Here is a 23,517-nt window from a genome sequence, read left to right on the forward strand (position 1 = left end):
GGGGAACGGGCTGGTCCCCCTCACGCTCCCGACTTTGTCTCCCCCTCACCTGCCCGGTCTGTTCCCCCTCACACACCAGGGCTGCTCACACCAGCGATTTTAAATGTCATAAAGATATTTAATAGGAATTGCTAATTGTACAAAATTATACAAAAATAAAGTAATAAAGTGTATTAATGCCTCTTAAGAGTCCAGTCTTTTGTCAGCTGAGCGTTCCTGTCTCTACCTCCATTATTGCACCTGATCAGCTTTCTCTGTACAAATACGCTTCCAGCCACCAGAATAGGGTCCACAAAAATTCACTCACAGAGATAAAGAATAAAAAAAACTGAAAAAAGTGGTCTGGTTGAGAGACAGCCTCCCACTGTCCCAGGCTGTTCCCAACCCCAGTGTCCAACCTGGCCTTGGGCACTGCCAGGGATCCAGGGGCAGCCACAGCTGCTCTGGGAATTCCACCCTGGGCCACCCTGCCAGGGAACAATTGCTAATTCCCAAGATCCCATCCAGCCCTGCCCTCTGGCAGTGGGAAGCCATTCCCTGTGTCCTGTCCCTCCATCTCTTCGAAATTGTCTCTTTCCCACCCTCACAGGGAACAACTTCTATTCCAAAACTATCAGTTTGAAGCCATTCCCTCTCGTCCTGTCCCTCCATCCCTGGTCCAAAGCCTCCTTTGGAGGAAGGGAAGGGGCTCTCTGGATCCTTCCCCAGACAAATACCCCCAGCTCTTCTGTAGGAGCCACGCTCACAGGGTGTTAATGAAAAGACAAGATCTGTGTGCTCAGTGTAGAAACACAAGTTAGACAATACTGGTTCCTGTTAGAAGTAAAAGCAGTTCTCCCTTCATCTCCTCATGTACCCCGTTACATGCTCTGTGTCCGAGTCCAAGGAATCACTTTCCTCAGAAGAAGAGTTTTGCCACTCATGGAAATCATTAGAACAAGGCAGCTCCCGCACACATCCCGCGTCCTCCAGCAGATTTTCTTGCAGAGCAGGAGCACAGTGCCAGCCCCCTGCATCTTCCTGAGCTGGGGCAGCAGCTGCAGAGCCCTGCCCGTCCTGCTCCAGGGCTCCCAGCAGCACCGTGTGCAAGCCGATGGTGAAGCACTCAGTGCTGCCCTCAGACAGAGGGCTCAGCAACTCGCTCCTCGTGTCTCCATCTCCTTCAGGGTCCCCCCCGTGTCCCTGGCACTCGTGTCCCTGGCAGCCCTGTGGCTCGGCAGCTGGCGTGTCCCCAGCCTGGCTGCTGCTGTGCTCACAGGTGCTGTTCACCGAGTACTGCACCAGGGCGCTGGGGGTGGCACGGCCCCGGGGGACAAGGTCCCTGCCCGGCCCTGCACGTCTGGTGTAGTCGTGGTCACTCAGGGCACTGCTGTCACTGTCACTGCTGTCACTGTCATCACTGGCACTGCCTCTGCAGCCCCTGGCCTTGCTTTTCACCTCTCTGGGGATGATCTCCACAGAGGCCAGGTTTTCTGGCTCAGACACCCAAGGGGAGTAGGCCAACTTCCTGATGTACGCCTGGAAGAGTAAAAGGAATTAAATCAACTCTGCCACATTTGCACACGCGCACACAAAACGGTGACAAAACCCCAAATAACCTCCAGCCATGAAGTTGTCAAACAAACAACTCCTTCTGTGCCTCAGTTTTGGCTTTTCCTGCAGAGTTCAGGGTATCTCTGATTGTTCCTGCTTTTCCATTCCTGGACATCATAGAACTCCAGAATGGTTTGAGTGGGAAGGGATCTTAAAAGATCATCACTTTCCAATCCCCTGCCACGGCAGGGACACCTTCCACCATCCCAGGGTAACCCAAGCCCCATCCAAGCTGGCCTGGGACACTCCCAGGGACCCAGGGGCAGCCACAACCGCTCTGGGCACCCAGTGCCAGGGCTGCCCACCCTCACAGGGTGAGGTGAGTCTTGTTGCTCTCTCAACTCTTTTATCACCTAGCACAGCTGATCAACTTTCATGTCCTTTAGAAATTATCTTTTGAAGCAATTTTCACCATTTTAACATCCCAAGCCCCACCTTCCCTCTGCACTTCAGTGGATGATTCAGTATTTGAAGCATTAATCATGTTGACAGTAAAAAACAAATAAATAAATCTTAGACATTCCTTTGTAAAGCGTTCAGCAATTGTCAGGATGTCAAAGTAGTGACACAGCAAAAGACAGAAACATGAGGCAAAAGCCTTAGAAAAAAGTGATACCCATCTGCTCTGGGTATGTTTCTAGAAAAACGGAAAATATTTATGCTGAAAAACCCTACAAAACTAAATGTAAAAGAAGTCAGAGAGTATAAAAAATAGAAGAAAGCAAGCAAAGAAAAGATAGAAACAAGAAATCATCTTATTTTTGCTTGAAATTTAGTGGCAGTCAAGTCTACGAAAATAAAAAATTAGTTCTGAACTGGCTCCCTCAAGTGCTGAAACACTTGATCACAGAGAAAGTCCAAGAGAGATTATTTTACTATTATTAAACAATGGAACAACTTCTCCTGCAGTCTCTCATCACAGGGCAGGATCTCCAGCCCTCTGCTCACCCCCTGGCCCTGCTCTGGGCCCACCCCAGACTGTCCACACCTTTTGTGCCCTGTGGGGACCAGAACTGGGTGGGATATTCCTGGATATTCCCCCCAGGCAGGGTGGGACGATCCTCTCCTATAGTAACGTGTCACAGAAGCAGCAAAAAAATGGTTCTGGATACTTGTTGTCAAGATCAGACAAAATTTAGCAGCCTCGAGATCAGCTGTGACTGAGGCAAATTGAAAATGCAAACATTCTGTGCTCTTCTATGACTTGTACCTATAGGACAGGAAAAAAACCCTGGAAATTCCAGTTGTTAAAACTTCCTCCTGCCAGCCAGAAAGGGAACATCTGAGAATATTTCATACCAAGGTCTGAGGGAGGGAAATCTTCAGGAGAACAAAACCTGCTGCATGCACACACCTCAGGACTACAGCAATTATCAGAGAAACACAGACAGCACCTGCCACTGCAACTGCATGGTAACCTGGAGTGAAAAAAAACAAACACACATGGAGCAAGTGTCCCGTGACAACATTTCAGACCTCACAGTCACAACAACTACTAGGAATCACCAATAATTTTGGTTGGAAGTGACCTGTGAAAGTCAAAGTCAAACCAAGAGCAAATCTTAAATTAGCTTCAGGAATTAAATAAGTGATTCCATCTTTATGCAGAGTTCATGGAGATCTGTATGGCTCAGGGGATTACTAAGATTTGTTGCCCCACAGTCAATGGGATGTTATACTTCACTCCTAAATATCCATAATAGTTTTCTCTTGGAATGTTTCTCTCTGCCACTGAGGCTCCAGTCTCTGCTTCTGGCACAGGGACAGCACCCAGGGAGCACCTGGAGCTGGCCCAGGGCAGGCTCAGATGGATTTTAGGAAAGGTTCTGCCCTGTCCCAGAGGGTGCTGGCACTGCCCAGGCTCCCCAGGGAATGGGCACAGCCAGAGCTCCAGGAGCTGCCAGGGATGCCCAGGCTGGGATTGTTGGGGGGGCTGGGCAGGGACAGGGCTGGGACTGGATCATCCCTGGGGGTCCCTCCCAGCTCACGATATCCCATGATTCTGTGATCCCTTGTTTTTCAGGACTGAACTGGCAATGTCCCTACCCCAAAAGAAAACATGGCAGACTCAGAGCAGCCCCCCTGCCCCACAGCTGTGTTACCTTGTCTCTGAGCCTCTGAGTCTGCAGTGACACATTTCCAGGGGGAGGGCATGGCATTTTTGTTCAGGGATGCAGTGATTGCCACGGACACGCAGTAATTCCTGCTGGGATACAAGTCTCCAATGACAGTACTGAACATTTCTTCCGTGGTTCTCTGCCGTGGCCTCTGCCATGAAAAACAAAGTTTTGAAGTCAGTTATTGGCTCAAAAGAGCCCCTGCTCAATCCTCTAGGCCTGCTCCCCTGCAGTGAAAGGAAGCTCAGATTCTGTTGCCCATGGTCTCTCTTTTCTTCTAAAAAAATCTGTTTCTAGGTTTTCTTTTACTTCTATTCACATATTGTTTTTTGGGAACCTGTTAACCATCAGAGCCATTTCATGCCCTCTGTGTTCCTCCCCTAAAGTTAACAACTAACCCCCAAATGTCCCCACCTTATGCTCTCCATCCTGTGATTTCAGTGTGATGATATAATCCAGCTCTTCATAGATATTAATTAAAGACAGCAGCTTTCCCTTGTTTCTGAAGTGAGAGGTTGGCAGCTTTATGGTGATGTTGATGCAGTTTGGACAGGAAGTGATACTCACTTCTGGTGGTCCCAGAATTGCTGTTGGAAAACATGAAAGAGAAAAAAATTTGGAAAAAACACACTTTATTCAGTACCAATTCCATTTCTGTGATGCATACAGAGCTGGATCAGCACATTCCAGAGGGGCCAATGCTGTAGAACCACAAGGCCCTGCAACATTTAACTTCCACAGCCAAATCATCATTTCCCACAGGGCCAGAGTCTAAAGGAAAAGGGGTGAAGAAGCAGAAAGGGGACAGAGGCTTTGCTCCAGCTTCAGAGATGGGACCTTTGTATCTACCTGAGATTAAAGTTGAGGTTAAAGTACAGAATACAGTCCTGGAATGGTGTGGGTTGGGAGGGACCTCAAGAACCCACCCATTCCCACCCCTGCCATGGCAGAGACAGCTCCCACTGTCCCAGGCTGCTCCCAGCCCCAGTGTCCAACCTGGAACTGGGCACTGCCAGGGATCCAGGGGCAGCCACAGCTGCTCTGGGAATTCCATCCTGTGCCACGGCCTGCCCACCCTGCCAGGGAACAATTCCTAATTCCCAAGATCCCATCCAGCCCTGCCCTCTTTCAGCTTAAAGCCACTCCCTCTTGTCCTTTCCTTTTTATTAAACCAACTGCTGAGGGACTCTAGGGCTCCTTGTCAGGGATGTTCTCCAGTCCTTGAGTTCTCCTTGTGCCCATGCTCCCCATTCCCTCGTGTCACTGCAAGTGGACACAGCAGCAGCCTCTGCTGAATTCAGAGGAAACATGATCAGCTGATCCTCCACAGTTCTCTAACTGTTCCTCAGTTTCTGCCTCTGTTATCTCAAAACTCAATTTTAAGCAGAGCCACCTCTGGCACTGAAGACAAGTATCTTCAGCAGGGAAAAGGGCAGACTGATGGACAATCAATCTCTTCCCTACACCTGGTGCAGACCCAGCATTCTGTAACTCAACATTCACTATCTGAATACACAAAAACAATGTTGTTTTTTTTAAGTTATGTATCTTACACAGTCAAGAGATTTTTACTTTATGTTTGTGAACGCACAATGACATTTTCATTATATTTATGATCTATATAGATGTATTTATTTCAAAACCAGAATCTCTGTCATTTATCAGAGCTACTAATGAGAAATACTCCTTTTAGAAACTTAGCTTTATACTTAAAGGTTTGTAACAGATATGTGAAATGCTACACACAGCCACCAACCCAGTCAGTGTGGAGTCTTAGAGAAAAGGCAGCAGAACATAATTCAGGCATCAGCTGTTAACAAAAACTACAAAAAGAAGAAATGCAGAGAGAGAACTTACTCTGACTGAATGGTACAAAACGCAGCACAGAAGAATTGAGCACCTGAGCTCCTCTAATGCTCTGAACAAATGCAGAATATTCATTGGATATGTTCCTGAAATCCTCTGTCAGCTCACAGGACAGCTGGGTAGTACCTGAACACTGCTGAGCACTCATCCAGCCCTGGCTCCTGCAGAAAACAGCAGAAGAGTCTTGACTGTCTGATATGAGAAGGCACTGGAGTGTGAGGAGAGCATTTCCCAGGGGAAAGAAACAGAAAAACCCCAAGAAAAAAAAAGAGAAAACCTCAGCCTTAGTATTTTCAGAGAATCCAGAATCCCTGAGGCTGGCAAAGCCCTCCCAGCCCACGGAGTCCCAGCTGTGCCCCACGGCCACCTTGTCCCCAGCCCAGAGCACCGAGTGCCACCTCCAGGGATGGGCACTGCAAACCTCCCTCCTCTTTGGGTCAATAAACAATAAAAGTAGAATTTGTGCCTGATTTTGTGTGACTTGCCTGTGGTGTGTGTACAGCACGTTGTAGGATGCTGGCACAGCTGGGTCATGCTCTGCCTGCCAGGACAAAATGTGCTGGAAATTGTGGGAGTCCATCCGGAGGTTATAAGGAAGCCATTCCAAAATTCTTTCTAGAAAGGAAAAAAAAAAATAGCAAAACAAAACCACAAAAAACAACTCTGAGTTTTGCAACAATTCTAATAAATAAACAAACCCATTTAGAGCAGCTCAGGATTTGCCCCCAAGAAGCAGCCACAGGGGAGAGCTCAGCAAACTGACCCCGCAATGGAAAGCACTGTGCACATGGATTACAATTCTGTAAATTCTTTCTCCAAAAAGCATGAAGTTCCAAAATGATGACTGGTGAGGATGTGCAAGCCATGAAATATGTTAGGAGAAGCATTGCAAAGATGATAAAATTCTTACCAGGCAGGCTGCAAACAGCTGTAGACAGAAAGGTGAGGTACACTGGAAATTGAAACTCTGTATTAATGCACTGATGTATCCACAGGATCTGATTTTTATTGCAACCATTCATTTGCAACAATTGGGTTCATACCCAGCACTCCCTGGTGGAACTGGTACTTTCTTTCACATCCTCCTACATCTTTCCTACAGTTCCCTCCTTCTCCAGAGCCTGGGAAGTGTCCATGAGCCCAGAGCTCTGGGGGTCTGGTTCTTGGATCCCAAGCTGCTCCCTCCATGTGAGGTTTAAGGCTCAGTGTCAGCAAAAACACCCAAGATATTCTCACCAAGTCCTGTCTTGACTCTATTTCAAACCGTCCCAAGAATTTTAGAAATGATCTGGGAAAATACTCCATTATTGCTTAACTCATCCTCACAGAAGTCAGAATGGTTTGTGCTGGAAAGGACCTTAAAGAACATCCAGCTCCACCCGTGCCATGGCAGGGACACCTCCACTGTCCCAGGCTGCCCCAGCCTGGCCTGGGACAATTCCAGGGATCCAGGGACAGCCACAGCTTCCCTGGGCAATCCTGCCATTCCAGGGGTTCCTACATCTTCCTGGAAAACCTCCCTGGGGCTGTGATCCACCCTGGCTCTCACTGCATCCAGGATTCCTTTCTTTCGCCAACCCAGCTTCTCTCATTCCCATCTTTTCAACACAGGCCTTCAAAACACTTGGAAGTTTCTGTTCTGACTCCACTATTTTTCCTCAAGACCCTTCAGCCTCCCTTCTGCTTGGAGTGCAACAAACTTCCTGTTCTTGCTTTAAGGCATTTTGTGGTCGTGCCTCTGACTCAGAAGATGCTGACTCCCACACCCAGTTGGCCAAAGCAGTCATTTACTTTAATTCTAATCATCTTTCTTCTCAGTTTTACATGAACTCCATAGGAAAATCTGCAAAGTTCCTTCCTTATCTTCCCTAAAATTCTCTTTTTTCTTGACCTGTTGTGTTAGCATGTGACACAGTCAGCATGGCTTTGAAAAGAGAAGAGAAATTCAGGCCTTGAATTAGAAAATTCAAACAATCTTTATGGAAAATCACAAATAATGGGTTTACCTGCAGGTAAACCTAGAACAACAGTTTTCTTACCAGGATGGAAATCACCCACTTGGGTAAAAAAAACCCCAAACCATCCAGTGGGGATAAAAAAAACCCAACCAATATTTTAACAGCTATTATTATTATTATTAGTTGAACACAAACTCAAATTTGTAATAATCTGTGTCTGCTGAATTGTTGATGTATTCCATTTAGCATTATTTGATTTTTCAATGCCTCTTCTCTACCCAAACCAAATTCCTTTCAGGCTGAGTTCAAACTGCCTCTGAACTTTGTTTCAACAAACAAATTAAGCAAAGGAAGTTGAACAGTTGCAAAACTGTTTGTGTTACACTCTTACAAAGGAGACGGAGCCAAGAACAAACAGCTTAGAAAAAGTAACTGGGAAAATACAGATGGTCTGGAAACTGCAACGGGAATCTTCTTCAGCATCTTGTCCTACCTGGAATTTCTACCATCCCTGGCAGTGCCCAGTTCCAGGTTGGACACTGGGGCTGGGAGCAGCTGGGACAGTGGGAGCTGTCCCTGCCACGGCAGGGGTGGCACTGGATGTTCTTTAAGGTCCCTTCCAACCCAAACCACTCTGGAATTCTGGGATGATGACCTTACACCTTTTGCAGGATTAAAGGACCCTAACAAATCCCCTTCTTACAAGTACAGCTCAGCCAAACTGTGCTTGCTGCAGCTGCTAATCCAGAAACTGAGGAGCGCTGGGAACTAAAACAGAATGAAAAATAAAAACTCTCACATGGAACTGTGAGCTCCTGGATGTGCAGGGAGGCAGAACCATGGAATGGAATGACCTGGATTGGAAGGGACCTCAGAGCCCACCCAGTGCCACCCCTGCCATGGCAGGGACACCTCCCACTGTCCCAGGCTGCTCCCAGCCCCAGTGTCCAACCTGGAACTGAACATTCCAGGGATCCAGGGGCAGCCACAGCTGCTCTGGGAATTCCATCCCAGCCCCTGCCAGGGAACAATTCCTAATTCCCAGTATCCCATCCAATCCTGCTTTGAAGCCATTCCCTGTGTCCTGTCCCTCCATGCCTTGTCCCCAGTCCCTGTCCAGCTCTCCTGGAGCCCCTTCAGGCCCTGCCAGGGGCTCTGAGCTCTCCCTGGATCCTTCTCCTGCCCAGGTGAGCACCCCCAGCTCTCCCAGCCTGGCTCCAGAGCTCTGCTCATGGCTGATGCACAGAATGGAGGATGCAGATGGAAGCCAAGAGATCCTTACTCTGGCAATGACTCCAGGGACAGTTTCACACCACCATGATGGTCTCTTCATTAACTCAGCAGGGTTATTAATGAATTAATGAGCTCCCTGCACTGCTCCTCTCTAACCCAAAGGCTCAGGTACTTACCAAGCTGATAGAAAGGCATTGGCACATCCATCAGGGTTCCCATGGGGATTAACAAATAAACCCTTCTGCTGGCAAAAGAAACATTTTGCTTCTGTTCCTACAATACATGAAAAATAAGCACATTTACTAAATCATCAGAATAAATTACCTTAGTAAATCACTTTTAATTAACCCAAGGTTTCTGTACAGTTATTTTATCCTCTGCAGGGTCTGAGGCAGGAGAGTGAGTGGTACTGAAAAAGTTACCTGGAGGGGGGCACTGATCCTTACTTTATGGCAATTTTTGTCCATTTTATGGCAACAGCCCTTTCCTTTTTCCACATGAAAAGGGCTCTCACTATTTCAAGCAAAGCACAAACCACCAAATGATTTTTTATATTAACTCTGCACTGCTAGTATCTGAAAATTCAATGCCACTCATTCCAACTTGATTAATACAAAGACAACAAACATGGCTTGGCTTTGTTTGAAATAAACTCATCACTGTTGTAAGAAATGTTCCCAGAAAGAGAAAGGATCAAAAGGGAGCTTAGAAAAAAAATAATTATAAAGAAGCTATGAAGTTTATGTCACAATTTTTAATGGTTAAAATATATTAAAATAATCATTCTCTTCACTGTTATATTTTATTTATTTTTATTACTTTATTTAACATTCCCATAATATTAATATGCACAGGACCTGGTTTTTAGTCAGCTGGGCAAGGGTACATCTATTTCTAAATAATCTTCCCCTCAGGTTTAATAGAAATGAACTGCTTTTTAATTTAACATTATTTGCAAATACAAGTGGAATTATTTTCTCTGCAAAGCAACCAGTTTAAAATCAGGCCAGAGCACACTCTGCTCAATCTTAACCCTGTATATTCATCTATTAACAGTGGATAGAAGACATCTGTTAAAACCAGGTGAAAAAAACCCTCATTTGAGAATCTCCCTGTGCTCAGAGCTCTGGCAGGACTGTAGAAGTCACTGAATAAATACTGGGAACTTGGATCTGTACAACTGATAATTCCACAGTCTAAGGGAATGTTCTACTCCCCTCATTCTGTTAATTCATTCAAGCAGAAGTAATTTCAGAGAGCAGTTGCACCTGCAGGCTGGGATTTTCCAGGTTATTCAAAATGTTCCCTTCAAGAGAAAGCCTTGGGGATGCTAAATTCACCGGGCAAATGATTTCCTCTCCCTGTTAATCCTTGCAGTGAATCCCAGGCCCTGTTCAGAGCACCCCATGCCCAGAGGGATTGTGTACCTTGGATCCTTTGTGTCCATGCTGCCAGGGAGAACAACAATCCCACTCAGGGGATCACACCAGGCTCAGTGTCCCTCTGGTGCTGAGCAGCACAGTCTCCTACATGATGCAGATTCAAAGCCAGGTTATTCGTTGAGCACCTCAGAACGTTTGAGAAAATGCAAAGTGTTCATCGCCAGGTTTCCACAAGTGTCTGAAACTGGACGGCCTCTGCAGATCTACCACTTCCAGGGAGATTCCAGGGAAAAACCATTTCTGTCAGAACTCTGATGAGCTTTTGTTACTCCTGCTCTTCAGATCTGCAGCAACGCCTGCAAGGAATCCATGGGGACACGAGTGAGTGCAGCCCCCGGGCCCAGGCTGTGCCCAGAGGGTCCCTGGGATCTGCCCGGAGCCCCCAGAGCTGCAGGGTGACACTGGCACAGCACCGGCAGCCGCAGCTCAAGGAATCCCACACTGCCGTGGGCTGCAGGGATATCGAAGTTCATTGAATCCCAGCCCTGCCACGGCAGGGACAGCTCCCACTGCCCCAGGCTGCTCCAGCCCCAGTGTCCAGCCTGGAACCGAACATTCCAGGGATCCAGGGGCAGCCACAGCAAATCTGGGAATTCCAGCCCAGCCCCTGCCCACCCTGCCAGGGAACAATTCCTGATTCCCAATACCCCATCCAGGCCTGCCCTGTGGCAGTGGAAGCCCTTCCCTGAGTCCTGCCCCTCACAAATACCAGGCCTTGATGCGATTCCCACACTAAACCCATTCCCAGGCACCTCCCAGGTCAATTCAGCGAGCGGAACGCTGCCAAAGACAAACCCGGCGGGTGTTTGGGCCTCCACGAGCGGTTCAGACAGCCCCACACGGAGCCAGCAAAGCGCTCCCGGGAGCCGCGGAGCCTTCCAGGAACCCCCGGGAACGATCGCAGCCGGAGCCCGGCCCGCTGCCCTCAGGGAACGGCTCCGTTACCGCCGCAGGGCCGCGCCGAGGGGGCACGGCACCGCACACACCGCCGCTTCACAGCCGTACCTCGCGGCGGGGAACCCCCAGAGACTCCGCTGCGGCTCCCCATGGCTCCTGATCGCTTCTTTATGGCCGCTAATCAATGCCCGCCAGCCCCCACGCCTCGGTCCGCCCGCGCCGGCACCGAGCGGAAAATGGCGGCGAGAACGGGGCGGGAATGGCGGAAGGATGGCCACGCCCCCTCCACAGAGACCACGCCCCCGTAAGGACAGACCACGCCTATTCAACATCGGACCCCGCCCCAGTGATCAAAGCCCCGCCCCTTCCCACCAGGCCCCGCCCACCGAGCGGCCCTGCTCTGTCCCCAAACATGGGAAAAGCGTTTTCTGCCTTTATTTCCTTTTCTGTCTTTATTTCCTTTTCTGCCTCTATTTCCTTTACTGTCACTCGTCCGGACCCGCTCCACCCCCGGCTCTGCGGTGTTCGCTGTGTGAGAAAGCTGTGGGGGCGGTGGCTGGTGCCCTGCATCGCTCATAGATCAGAGTCGCAGAAGGTTTGGGGTTGGGAGGGACCTTAAATCCCATCCCATCCCGTTATCCCATCGCAACCCATCCCGTTATCCCATCGCAACCCAACCCATTATCCCATCGCATCCCATCGCATCCCATCGCATCCCATCCCATCCCATCCCATCCCGCCCTGTCCCGTCCCATCCCATTGCATCGCATCCCATTGCATCCCATTGCATCCCATTGCATCCCATTGCATCCCATTGCATTGCATCCCATCGCATCCCATCCCATCCCATCCCATCCCATCCCATCCCATCCCATCCCATCCCATCCCATCCCATCCCATTATCCCATTCCATCCCGTCCCTTCCTCTCCTGTCCCGTCCCATCCCGTCCCATTGCATCGCATCCCATCGCATCCCATCGCATCCCATCCCATCGCATCCCATCCCATCCCGTCCCGTCCCGTCCCGTCCCATCCCATCCCATCCCATCCCATCCCATCCCATCCCATCCCATCCCATCCCATCCCATCCCATCCCATCCCATCCCATCCCACCCCTGCCATGGCAGGGACACCTCCCACTGTGTCCCCAATGTCCAACCTGGCCTTGGGCACTGCCAGGGATCCAGGGGCAGCCACAGCTGCTCTGGGAATTCCACCCTGTGCCAGGACCTGCCCACCCTGCCAGGGAACAATTGCTAATTCCCAGTATCCCATCCAGTCCTACTTTGAAGCCATTCCCTGTGTCCTGTCCCTCCATGCCTTGCCCCCAGTCCCTGTCCAGCTCTCCTGGAGCCCCTCAGGCACCATTCCCAGCCACGATGCCGTGGTATCCGTACCCAGCGCCCCGGCCGTGCTGTCGCTGGCAGCTCGGGGTCCCTCTCCGTGGGATGCTCTGTGCACAGCGTGCCCAGCCCGGCCCAGCCCGGTGAAGAGCTGCCGTGCCCCGGACAGGCTGGGAGGTGTTTGAGGAAACCGCTGAAATTCTGAATTTCCCGTTCTCTGCAGCCTCTGCGCCCCGGGTTTGCGCTGCCGGCGCCGCGCGGCAGAGTTACAGAAAACCGCCTGGAGAGTTCGCTGCCCTTTCCCTGCGTGAATTAAGATCTGAATCATGAATCATGATCAACATCACATCTGGTAGAAAGCAGAGGATTACCGAGGTGGTTTGGCTGGGAGGGACCTTAAAGCTCATCTCATTCCACCCCTGCCCCGAGCAGGGAACTCCCCACCAGCCCAGGCTGCTCCCTTGGCTTTGCTTTCTCTGCTGCCGCAACCCCGAAATTAAGAATTAATTAATTAAGAAATTAAGAAATTTGAACTTTCTGTGCAGTCAAGCACAGATCCCCCCAAGGGGAACACTGCTTTTGACTTGAGGCCTTGGAGAAAGCTTCCAGAATGAAATAATAGAACTAAAGTCACTGATGTCTAGTTTAAATAAAAGCGTGGAATATGGCATGGTAAAGATTTTAAAGTTTTAGAATATAATAATAAGTATAGGACAAGACGAAAGTTTAAGGCATAAGTTTTTCTTCCTTCTTGTTTTTCTTCTTCTTCTTAGGTGTAAGCAGTATTTTTTAATTAAATAAAAATGCTGCATTGAAGGTCACAAGTGTTTAGTCATTAGGTCAAAAATATAAGTAAGTGTTAGCTTTAATTAAACTGTTTAACCTTAAAAAACCTTGTAGTGAGTGAAATACATGACCGTTACTTCACTTCTAGACTGTTAGCTAGAAGTGCTAAGACATTCAAAATACTAAAAATAAATTATATATATATATATATAATATATATGAATAAAAGTTGATAAACAACTGGGTCCAAAAACTTGATCCCAACTCTAACTAAAAAAAAAAAAAGAAAAGAGAAGAAAAGAAAATGAAAGCTAACACTCTAGAGCAATGGCAGCAGCATTTCCTGCTGTGCTTTAGTGGTTTATGTCTCAATTTGGAGCAGAAATCTGATTTCTGCTGAAAATGTCAACTTGCACAGCCTGGAACATCCTGTTTTGTGCTCTTCGTGTACCACATGGGCCTTTTGACCATGCAAGGAAATGGAGAATAAAAAAATAATGTATTTGTGGTTTTGCTGTCTTGATTTGTTCTGTGTGGGCTCGTCTGAAACTTCAGTGCATCCAAAACTATGAGAGACTGCTCCTTCCCCCTAATTCTTTAAAATTTGTGTACAGCCCTATTATTTATTTATTTATTTTTTTTTTTTTGCATGTTCATGTTTTGCAGCCTCAGATCAGAAAGAAATAAAAATGTGCAAGATTATGAGATGTATTTCTTTAAGTTTTCCCGATTAAAAAAACCTGGAATGTGTCTCTTTTTTTTGGCCTGAAGGTGATGCTGTTTCTCTAGGAAAAAAAAATATTGGAAAAGCCACTGGGAAGTCTGGTGGGAACTACTTGTGTTAAAATTCAATATACACTGATTTATATTCTTTGTGTTGGGAAGTTTTCGCCAACTCTTTGGAAGATCGAATTCCATCTGAACCCAGCTCGAGCCAGTTTTTCACAACTTCCAGCCTGTCGTGGATCAGCACACTCAAAACAAAAGGCAGCGGTTGATTTTTAAGGATTGTCATTATTCTTAGTGCACGTCCTTCCTGCTGGCCCTGTGCTCTGTGAGGTTTGTGCTGGGCCAGCTGTGCTTTCTGTCCCCACAAAAACCACTTTTCTTTCTTTGTTTTGAGAGATTTGCCAGTGCAAGGCCAGAGCCAGAGCAGCTCTGCAGTTTCTGCAGTAAATTCCTCCATCCTGTCCCTTTTTGCCACCTTCGTCTCAAATTCTCACACCCCGGGCAAATTTCTGGTCTCTTTGTTGGTTCTTTTTTGGTGAAAAACTTTTGTTTTGGGCAAGGTCATTTCAAATCCCTTTTCCAGGCTCAGGTTCTTTCCTGGGAGGCTGGGGAGTCCCTGGGATGGAATATATTATTTATATATTCTATATATATTCTATATAATATCTATTCTATTCTATTCTATTCTATTCTATTCTATTCTATTCTATTCCATTCCATTCCATTCCATTCTATTATTATATTATATATATTATTTATATATTATTTATATAAATTCTATTCATATTAGACCAGCACTGAGCTGGTTTCTGTCATATTTTATTTAAATTGAAATGAAATCTTCCATATTATGGTTTATAATATTATATATTATATACATTAACAACCAGCACTGAGCTGGTTTCTGTTATATTTTATTTTAACTGAAATGAAATCTTTCATATTATGGTTTATAATATTATATATTATATACATTAACAACCAGCACTGAGCTAATAATGCCTGGGAAAAAACAAAAAAAAAATCAGATGATTTCTGGGGCTGCAAAAAAATCATAACTGCTTTGTTTGTTTGTTTGTTTTTCTCAGGTTACTCAATTTTAGAGTAACTCTAATTATTGCTTAGCACCTGATGAAGAGCTGCAGGATCTGCACAATTCTGGGCATGAAAACACTTTATTCCCTGGGTGGCAGCAGTGGTTTCTCAGGTTCTCAGACAAATATAAACAAATATAAACACAGGAACATGTGTCTGAGCAAAACTCAACTCAGGATATTAAACCTTCCAGTATGTCATAGATCAGCACACTCAAAGCAAAACAACTCAAAATAAAACAGCTCAAAACAAAACAACTCAAAATAAAACAACACGAAAGAAATCACTCGAAATAAAACAACTCAAAAGAAATCACTCAAAATAAATCACTCGAAATAAAACAACTCAGAACAAATCACTCAAAATAAAACAACTCAAAATAAAATAGCTCAGAAGAAATCACTCAAAATAAATCACTTGAAATAAAACAACTCAGAAGAAATCACTCAAAATAAAGCAACAAAGCAGCTGGGATTTCACAGCCCGTGGGTTTTAAATCCCCAGGGGTTAATCAATATGGATGGCAATCATTCCTCATCCACACAGTGGATGAAATAATAATTTCTATTTCTCCTGCTTTGCTCTCAGAGGTGTAACACACAAATAGCAAAATGATAAAGTAGTGATGGATTTATTTTGTTCCATCAGAGTCCTTTGGGAGGAGGATGCTGCAAAATCCAAAATACCTTTGTTGGGGGGGACATGAGAAGACTGGAGCTCAGGGAGATTTATTTCTATTGTTTCTATTATTTACATTATTCATATTATTTCTATTTTTTCAGTTCTCCCTATTATTCCTATTAATTATAGTATTTATATATTTATATTTATATTTATTAATTTTTCCCTTTTGTAAACTTCTGGAAAGCTGGTGGATTTCCAGTCCTGGGAAGTTTTTCCTCAGGATTTGACAGACTACCATGGAATGCACGTGAGCCAGCCCACGGGGGCAGAATAAAAGTGATGGAATTTCAGAATTTCAGGGTTCCTGCAGCCCTGCAAGCATTCACTTGATCTTACTCACAGGAGTAGTCTCAGTGAAATAAATAAGATTATTCAAAGTGTGAGTAAAGGGGCTTGGAATGGTAGAGAAAGAGTAGAGAAAGGTGCAGAAGAGGTGGAGAAATTTAATTTCCAGTGAGACTTTTATAAACTGTGAGTTTTATAGCTCTTTAAGATAACAAGTTAAAAATTGAGATGTATTTTTTTTTCTATAAGGCTCTTTTAAGGATAAACTGTCCAATTAAGAAGTTATACTTAAATTATTTTTTACTTTTAACTTAATAACTAACTACCCATGGTCCGCAATGCCGACTTTTTCTCTAACTACAAAATCCTGCTTAGACCTATGGACAAGAAGGTGAAAAAGAAGAACAAATGCCTTTAAATGTTAATTTTGCTATCTATCGGTGACTATATTGTAAAACCTTACATTTTAAGTTTTTCCCCATGTGATATTGCAGACTTTTATTCAAACTGCACACCCATGATCCCACTTCTGTCGTTTTGGGAGCCTTGTCCACAGGCTCAGGTCACAAACGGGATTTTTTGGGGGGATCGGTGCCTGTCAGCACACAAAGTCTCAAATTCCCAGTTTGCAGGATCCCGACTTCCCGAGAGTTTTCCTGGGTGTGAATAACCAATAATGACACACCAGAGCCCACTTTCCTGAGGAAATCGTTGGTCATATTATAATAATGGCATTAATAATGGCATTAATAATGGCATTAATAATGGCATTAATAATGGCATTAATAATGGCATTAATAATGGCAGCAAACAACTGCTGACCCTGCCTCCCCATGGGATGGGAATTTCTGACTTGCCATGAAGATGCTTTTTTTGGGGTTTTTTTTTTTGGTGTTTTTCTTTCTTTCTTTTTTTTTTTTTTTTTGTTGTTGTTGTTGGTTTTGTTTGTTTCTTTCTTTTGGTATTTTTTTTTGTTTTATTTTGTTTTGTTTTTTCCCCCCTGCAGCTCATTAACCCTTTATTCCCCCCAAATCCGAGGTTTTGCCACCCTTTTAAACCTTGTAGCCTCCCATGCTTGTGGAGAGCAGTAAAACTCCCCCTGTAGCAAGATTTGGTGGTTTCCCCTTCCCCTTGTGTGCATTTTTTTGCTGGAGTGATGGTGGGAGGGAACATTTTGCCCAAAGCATGACCCAGACTGCTCTGGCCATGGCACTGTAATAATCTGGAGAGTGACCTGGGAACTTCAGCTTTCTCTTTTTTTTTTTTTTTATTTTTAGCAAAACAGGACAAATACTTACAGGCCTTGCGTGGAAAATCATGGATTCCTACTCTTTATTTTGAGGAAATGCTGCAGAGTTTTGCCAGAAGATGGCAATTGGAAACACTTACTGTAAAACTCCTCCTTTAATTTTACAATTTGAACCCCCTAATAAAAGGATTTATTGTAGAGGGGATGTGTTGTTAATTATCATTAGACCTCTGCTTTTGATTATTGCTGCTAATTAGTTTCTGCCCTTGACTTTTTCCAATTAAGGAGTGGATGCCTTGGTGCTGAACACGTGGGCAGATTATCTAATTAGATGGAACGCACACGGATTCTTTGTAGGTAATTACTGGAACTTTCAGGAGTTGCTTTGAGCTCCCAGAGCTGGTTCTGGCTCTGGAGGATCCAGTGGGCAGCAGCTGGGGGGAGCCTTCTGCTGCTGATAACCTTCTCTGTTGGATGTATAAAATATTGTTTAGTGTATAAAACAGAAACCTCTCTGAGCCCTTCAGAGAGAGAAAAGAATGCAGGGATTGAATTAAAGCCTTTAGAGAAATTAAAATATATCAAGCCATGCAGACGTGAAGTACAAGTTTTAGTGTTAAGTAAGTGGGAATATACTTTAAGTGCCTTGAGAAAGCAAAAATCCCTAAAGTCTAGTTTAAAGTCCAAGCCTAGGTAGAGGTTCAGTAGCTTAGCCCCAGACATAATGAAAACACAATAAGAGAATTGCTTGTATTTCTAGATAAAACAGAACCATTTACATGAATAAATAGAACTGTATGTGTCACTTATGTGTAAGGGCTGGCACCACTTCTGTACTTTAGAGCTGAGATTCTAATAGGTCTATAAAGAATGTTTTAGATTGGTGTTTTTAGCTGATTGGATGATTTGTGAATAAAAACCCCTGGATCGGGGTGAGAGAATACAGAGAATATAGGAAAGGAGAAGAAATGGAAGGAGGAGAAGGAGAAGGAGAAGGAGAAGGAGAAGGAGAAGGAGAAGGAGAAGGAGAAGGAGAAGGAGAAGGAGAAGGAGAAGGAGAAGGAGAAGGAGAAGGAGAAGGAGAAGAAGGAGAAGAAGGAGAAGAAGGAGAAGAAGAAGGAGAAGAAGGAGGAGAAGGAGAAGAAGAAGGAGAAGAAGGAGAAGAAGGAGAAGAAGAAGAAGAAGGAGAAGAAGGAGAAGGAGAAGAAGAAGAAGAAGAAGAAGAAGAAGAAGAAGAAGAAGAAGAAGAAGAAGAAGAAGAAGAAGAAGAAGAAGAAGAAATAATAATAAGTTGCTGCTCAGGGTGCACGCAAGCTTTTAGCACAGACTTCAATACTCTGAACTCTGTCTTGGAGACTGATGCACTCCTGCAATAAACAACTTTACAGCAACCAACAACTGCTCCTGACTCTTTGAAGACCCGGACCCACGAAAAGCTCGACACTTCTTGACTTACACGTACAAGAAGTTAAATAATCCTTGATTCTGTGGTTGTGTGACAGGAGAAATTCTCCCGTTCTTCTCTTCTGGGAGAATGGATGGAGGGGGCTGCTGGTGCCATGGTGGCTCCTGGGGCTGTTTGGTCTGGAAAAAGGAGGCTCAGGGAGGCCACGGCTCCGGGGCAGGAGGGGCAGTGGGGTGGGCTCAGGCTCTGCTGCCCTGTCCCAAGGGAAAAACAAGAGGAAACGGCCTCAAATGGCACCAGGGCAGGGGCAGATTGGAGACTGGGAAGGAAAAAATTGTATGAAAGAGTGACCAGGCACTGGGATGAACAGCTCCAGGAGGTCTGGAGTCACTGGGATCGCCCCAGAACCCTTGGGGACGGCGGGTGGGATGATGCTGGTGGCACTGGGTGGCACTGGGTGATCCCGGGCTCTCCCAGCCCCGGGGACTCTGGGATTCTGGGATTTAGACCCTCAGCAAGGCAGCCCTTCATTGTGACCTCTGCACAATCCTGAGCTCTGGGGAACAGCTGTGGAGCTGTGGGGGCTGCACGGAGCTCCTGTGGAATTAATGTTGATTTACATCCAGTGTTTATTCAAAACCAACATGGTTTGGGCCAGTTATTACTACTACTACTATTATTATTATTATTATTATTACTATTAGAAATAGAAATAGAAATAGAAATAGAAATAGAAGTTATAAAGCATTCCCATTATGCTAAATGCAGTTTATTTCGTTCAGTGCAGTCAAATATTGCAGACACAGATTTTCACGGCTGATTTTGGTGATGGAAATTTGAATGGCCAGGGTGAGCATTCCTTCAGAGCACTTGGAATTCTGTGTGTGGAATCCACTCAAAAAGTGTTCCTGAGCTGATGCTGCCTCGTAGTGGAATTTCATGATCCTGCATATAAAACCAGGAAAAACCCTCGTTGGCACAAACATCTCCCTTTACACTCCCACATAATGGAGGAAAATCCAGAGAGGATTAAAATAAATGAAGGGACAGATCATTTCCAAAGGCTGAAGCTTTGCAGACCCAGGACTCCACAAAGCATAAAATAACCCCATTTCTTAACTTTATTTATAGTAACCCTAAGAGCATCTCTTTGCTTTGAAAAGAAAGTTTCCCCTAATTTCTATTTACATTTGGTGTTGTGTCCTTGGACTTAAGACAACTTGGGCCTCTCTCTCAAATTTCTCCCTCATTTCTCTCAAATTTCTCCCTCATTTCTCTCTAATTTCTCCCTAATTTCTCCCTCATTTCTCTCTAATTTCTCTATAATTTCTCCCTAATTTCTCTCAAATTTCTCCCTCATTTCTCTCTAACTTCTCCCTCATTTTTCTCTATTTTCTCCCTCATTTCTCTCTAATTTCTCTACTTCCCTGTACCCCAAATTCTTCTCTGGGATATGACAATAACAATTCTGCCTTTCAAAAAGAGCTTTTCTCTCTTTAGCTCAGATCCCAGTTCTGCTTTGTAAATAATTTTTTCAGCTGTTCCATCAGGTGAGGTCTGCCTAAAAATGTAAAAATTTGGTGGAAATAAATGGAATAAAAGTATTTCTCAGAGTCTGTGGGACAGCTACCCTGCAGTGCAATCAAGGCATTATATTTGTAATGTATTTATTTTTAATCCTCTACACATCTATAAGTGGCTCAGATAAATGTGGTCTCTTGCATTGCCTAAACCAAAGGAAATTTATATCAGATTATTAATAATTTTTTGATCACTGAAACTGTCACAACACATTGAGAAAGTGTGGATTCAAAACAACCCACAGCAGCTTTTTTGGGAAAATGGGTTGGGATGGCTTTGCACTTGGAATATTTCATAGGATTCAAAGAAAAAAGCTATTTTTGGAGGGAGAAAATATTAATTTTAATATAAAAATGTAATATTAATCAATATTAATTAATATTAAAATTTAATTAGTTGCATTTCATTTTGGGGGCTTTTTTCTGTTATGAGATTGGATTTTATTCCTGGGGGGAAATGTACTTTAATTAAAAGATAAAGAAGAAATAATTTTTATTGTATTATTTCCTGTGCTGTAACTACTGGAACAAATCATGCTCACAGTCTGTATTTTGTTCAAAAAGTCCCCTGGCTTTAACCTGGAGTTCTGTAAAAATCCAGTTCCTCTTCAAAAATAACCTCTATTGGTTCCTTTATTCTGTTTTCCATGGATCAGTGAGATAGCTTGGATTTATCAGAGGGATTTGATGCAAGTGATGTCACACATTTCCTAAATGCAAAATGCTAAATCCCAGATTTACCAGGGCCTCCAGCAGTTCTGCTGTCCCAGAGCTTTCATTCCAAGCTTTGGGCTGGGTAAGTTTAAGTTTGACAGAAATAGGGACAGGATTCACGTGCCTTAAATCAATTAACCTTGATGAAATATATTTAATACTCCAGTCGATCTCTTCTGGGAATGCTTCCCCTTGATTTTCCCTTTCAGCACCTCTCCCGGTGGGATGTACCCAACCTGCTGCTGCAAACCTTGGCTAAAATCTGTAAATCCTCTCCTCGGACCCTGCAGAGCCTTTGCTGAACTCTGCCTTCACTGTGCTGCAGCCCAGATTTCCAGTGTTAATATTCCTGGGATGAAGGGAGAGGATGGGAAATCAAGGTGATAGTTGGGTTTTTTCCAGGTGAAACGGCACCTTAGTGAGGCACTTCTTGTGCATTTAATTTAGAAATGAAATAATTTTCCTTCTCTGAGTGACAAATCATTGGATTGAAAGAGAGCAGGATGTAATCCTCACCCAGGAGCACAGCACACCAGGGTTTGGAGTCTGTTTGGGAACATCCATCTGGTACTGGGCACCTCACCCACCCCTGGACACCTCATCCATGGACACCTCACCCATCCCTGGACACCTCACCCATGGACACCTCACCCATCCCTGAACACCTCACCCACCCCTGAACACCTCACCCATGGACACCTCACCCATCCCTGGCCCTGCTTTTCCTGCAGAACTGCTTTTCTCACTTCCACTCCAGGTGTTAAATGTCCCTGGAAGCCTTTGAAGGGCTTGATCCCCTTTTTATGCCCCCTGAGCAGAGCATGGAAAACAGAGAATTCAGCAACAAGTTCTGGGTTTTGTTGTTCAGTTATAAATTGTTGTGTTCACTCTTTTTGACCCATGATATCATGGAATCACAGAAAGGTTTGGGTTGGACCTTAAATCCCAGTGCCCAGTGCCAGCCCTGCCATGGCAGGGACACCTCCCACTGTCCCAGGCTGTTCCGACCCCAGTGTCCAACCTGGAACTGAACATTCCAGGGATCCAGGGGCAGCCACAGGCTGCTCTGGGAATTCCAGCCCAGCCCCTGCCAGGGAACAATTCCTGATTCCCAATATTCCATCTCTCCCTGCCTTCCTTCAGTTTAAGGAATCTCCCCTTGTCCTGTCCCTCTCTTCCCTTATTCCTTTGAGCCTCCAGCCACGGGGCTGTTCTGTGCCCACCTCTGGCCCTTGGCAGAGCCTTGTCCTGGGCTGTTTGGCTGGACTGCATCTCCTGCAGCACCTCTCCTGATCAGGAATTCTCCAGCTGCAGATAGACCTTCCCCTTTGTCTTGTGAACCAAAGCCAAGCAATTCCCCCTCCGTGGCTGACAATGACATTAAAACTATATTCCATGGAGTTCCTGGGTTTCCAGCCATGGAAATGTCAGCCCCTCATTACCATCCAGCCCGGCATTAAATGCAGATTTGCAGGGAGGGCTGAGCAGGAGTTGGAGCCCAAATCCGCAGGAACAATGCCGTGGGATTTGTGCAGCCTCTGAAGCTGTGGATGGGAGAGCATTAACTCCTCGTGCTCAATGTGTTATTGACTCGGAGTAAACAGCTCCTTTGAAAGGCCCTACAAAGTGTTAGTGGCCAATAATCCACGGTAAACAGACAAAGAACGACACTGTGACAGTTGGGACAAAAGGGACACAGAGGGGTACAGATAATGAATCATTAATGACCAGGAGCTCTGCGCTCCCAGGAGCTGCCTCAGGGAGGGGAAGGGAGAGCTGGAGCTCCTGCATGGGCTGGGGACACCGGGATGGGGACACCGGGATGGGGACATCGGGATGGGGACATCGGAATGGGGACACCGGGATAGGGACACTGGGATGGGGACATCAGAATGGGGACATCAGAATGGGGACACAGGGATAGGGACACTGGGATGGGGACACAGGGATGGGGACATCAGGATGGGGACACTGGGATGGGGACACAGGGATGGGGATATCGGGATGGGGACACCGGGATGGGGACACAGAGATGGGGACATCGGAATGGGGACATTAGGACGGGGACACCGGGATGGGGACATCAGAATGGGGACATCAGGATGGGGACACAGGGATGGGGACATCAGGATGGGGACACTGGGATGGGGACACTGGGATGGGGATATCGGGATGGGGACACCGGGATGGGGACACCGGGATGGGGACATCGGAATGGGGACATCGGGATGGGGACATCGGAATGGGGACACCGGGATAGGGACACTGGGATGGGGACATCAGAATGGGGACATCAGAATGGGGACACAGGGATAGGGACACTGGGATGGGGACACAGGGATGGGGACATCAGGATGGGGACACTGGGATGGGGACACAGGGATGGGGATATCGGGATGGGGACACCGGGATGGGGACACAGAGATGGGGACATCGGAATGGGGACATTAGGACGGGGACACCGGGATGGGGACATCAGAATGGGGACATCAGGATGGGGACACAGGGATGGGGACATCAGGATGGGGACACTGGGATGGG

General features: G+C 46.0%; 1 protein-coding gene across 2 annotated transcripts; it reads right to left on the reverse strand.

Annotated features, from left to right (window-relative positions):
- Positions 1-101: 101 nt before the first annotated feature.
- Positions 102-11,347, reverse strand: IFNAR2 (interferon alpha and beta receptor subunit 2). 2 transcript variants are annotated; one of them, XM_062488222.1, is made up of 10 exons: positions 11,215-11,347; positions 10,195-10,505; positions 8,944-9,040; positions 6,487-6,528; positions 6,062-6,191; positions 5,568-5,737; positions 4,125-4,297; positions 3,696-3,861; positions 2,893-3,011; positions 102-1,518 (listed from the first exon to the last, which is right to left on the reverse strand). In XM_062488222.1, exons 3-10 carry the CDS (start codon positions 8,984-8,986, stop codon positions 841-843), a joined length of 1,521 nt encoding a protein of 506 aa, XP_062344206.1. In that variant the 5' UTR covers positions 8,987-9,040; positions 10,195-10,505; positions 11,215-11,347; the 3' UTR covers positions 102-840. The 2 variants fall into 2 exon arrangements, with proteins under 2 accessions (XP_062344206.1, XP_062344205.1); XM_062488221.1 differs by lacking the exons at positions 8,944-9,040; positions 10,195-10,505; positions 11,215-11,347 and having other exon boundaries at positions 6,487-8,049.
- Positions 11,348-23,517: the final 12,170 nt, after the last annotated feature.

This window comes from Cinclus cinclus, chromosome 2, assembly GCF_963662255.1.
Source record: "Cinclus cinclus chromosome 2, bCinCin1.1, whole genome shotgun sequence".
Classification (NCBI taxonomy): Eukaryota; Metazoa; Chordata; class Aves; order Passeriformes; family Cinclidae; genus Cinclus; species Cinclus cinclus.

Coding starts and splice junctions, on each gene's coding strand:
- IFNAR2 (XM_062488221.1), bottom strand. CDS start 6,598: ATGAATGGTTGCAATAAAAATCAGATCCTGTGGATACATCAGTGCATT. Junction 5,738..6,061: donor GTGCTGTACACACACCACAG/GCAAGTCACACA, acceptor TGTTTTCTGCAG/GAGCCAGGGCTGGATGAGTG. Junction 1,519..2,892: donor TTTCCCTCCCTCAGACCTTG/GTATGAAATATT, acceptor TTACTCTTCCAG/GCGTACATCAGGAAGTTGGC.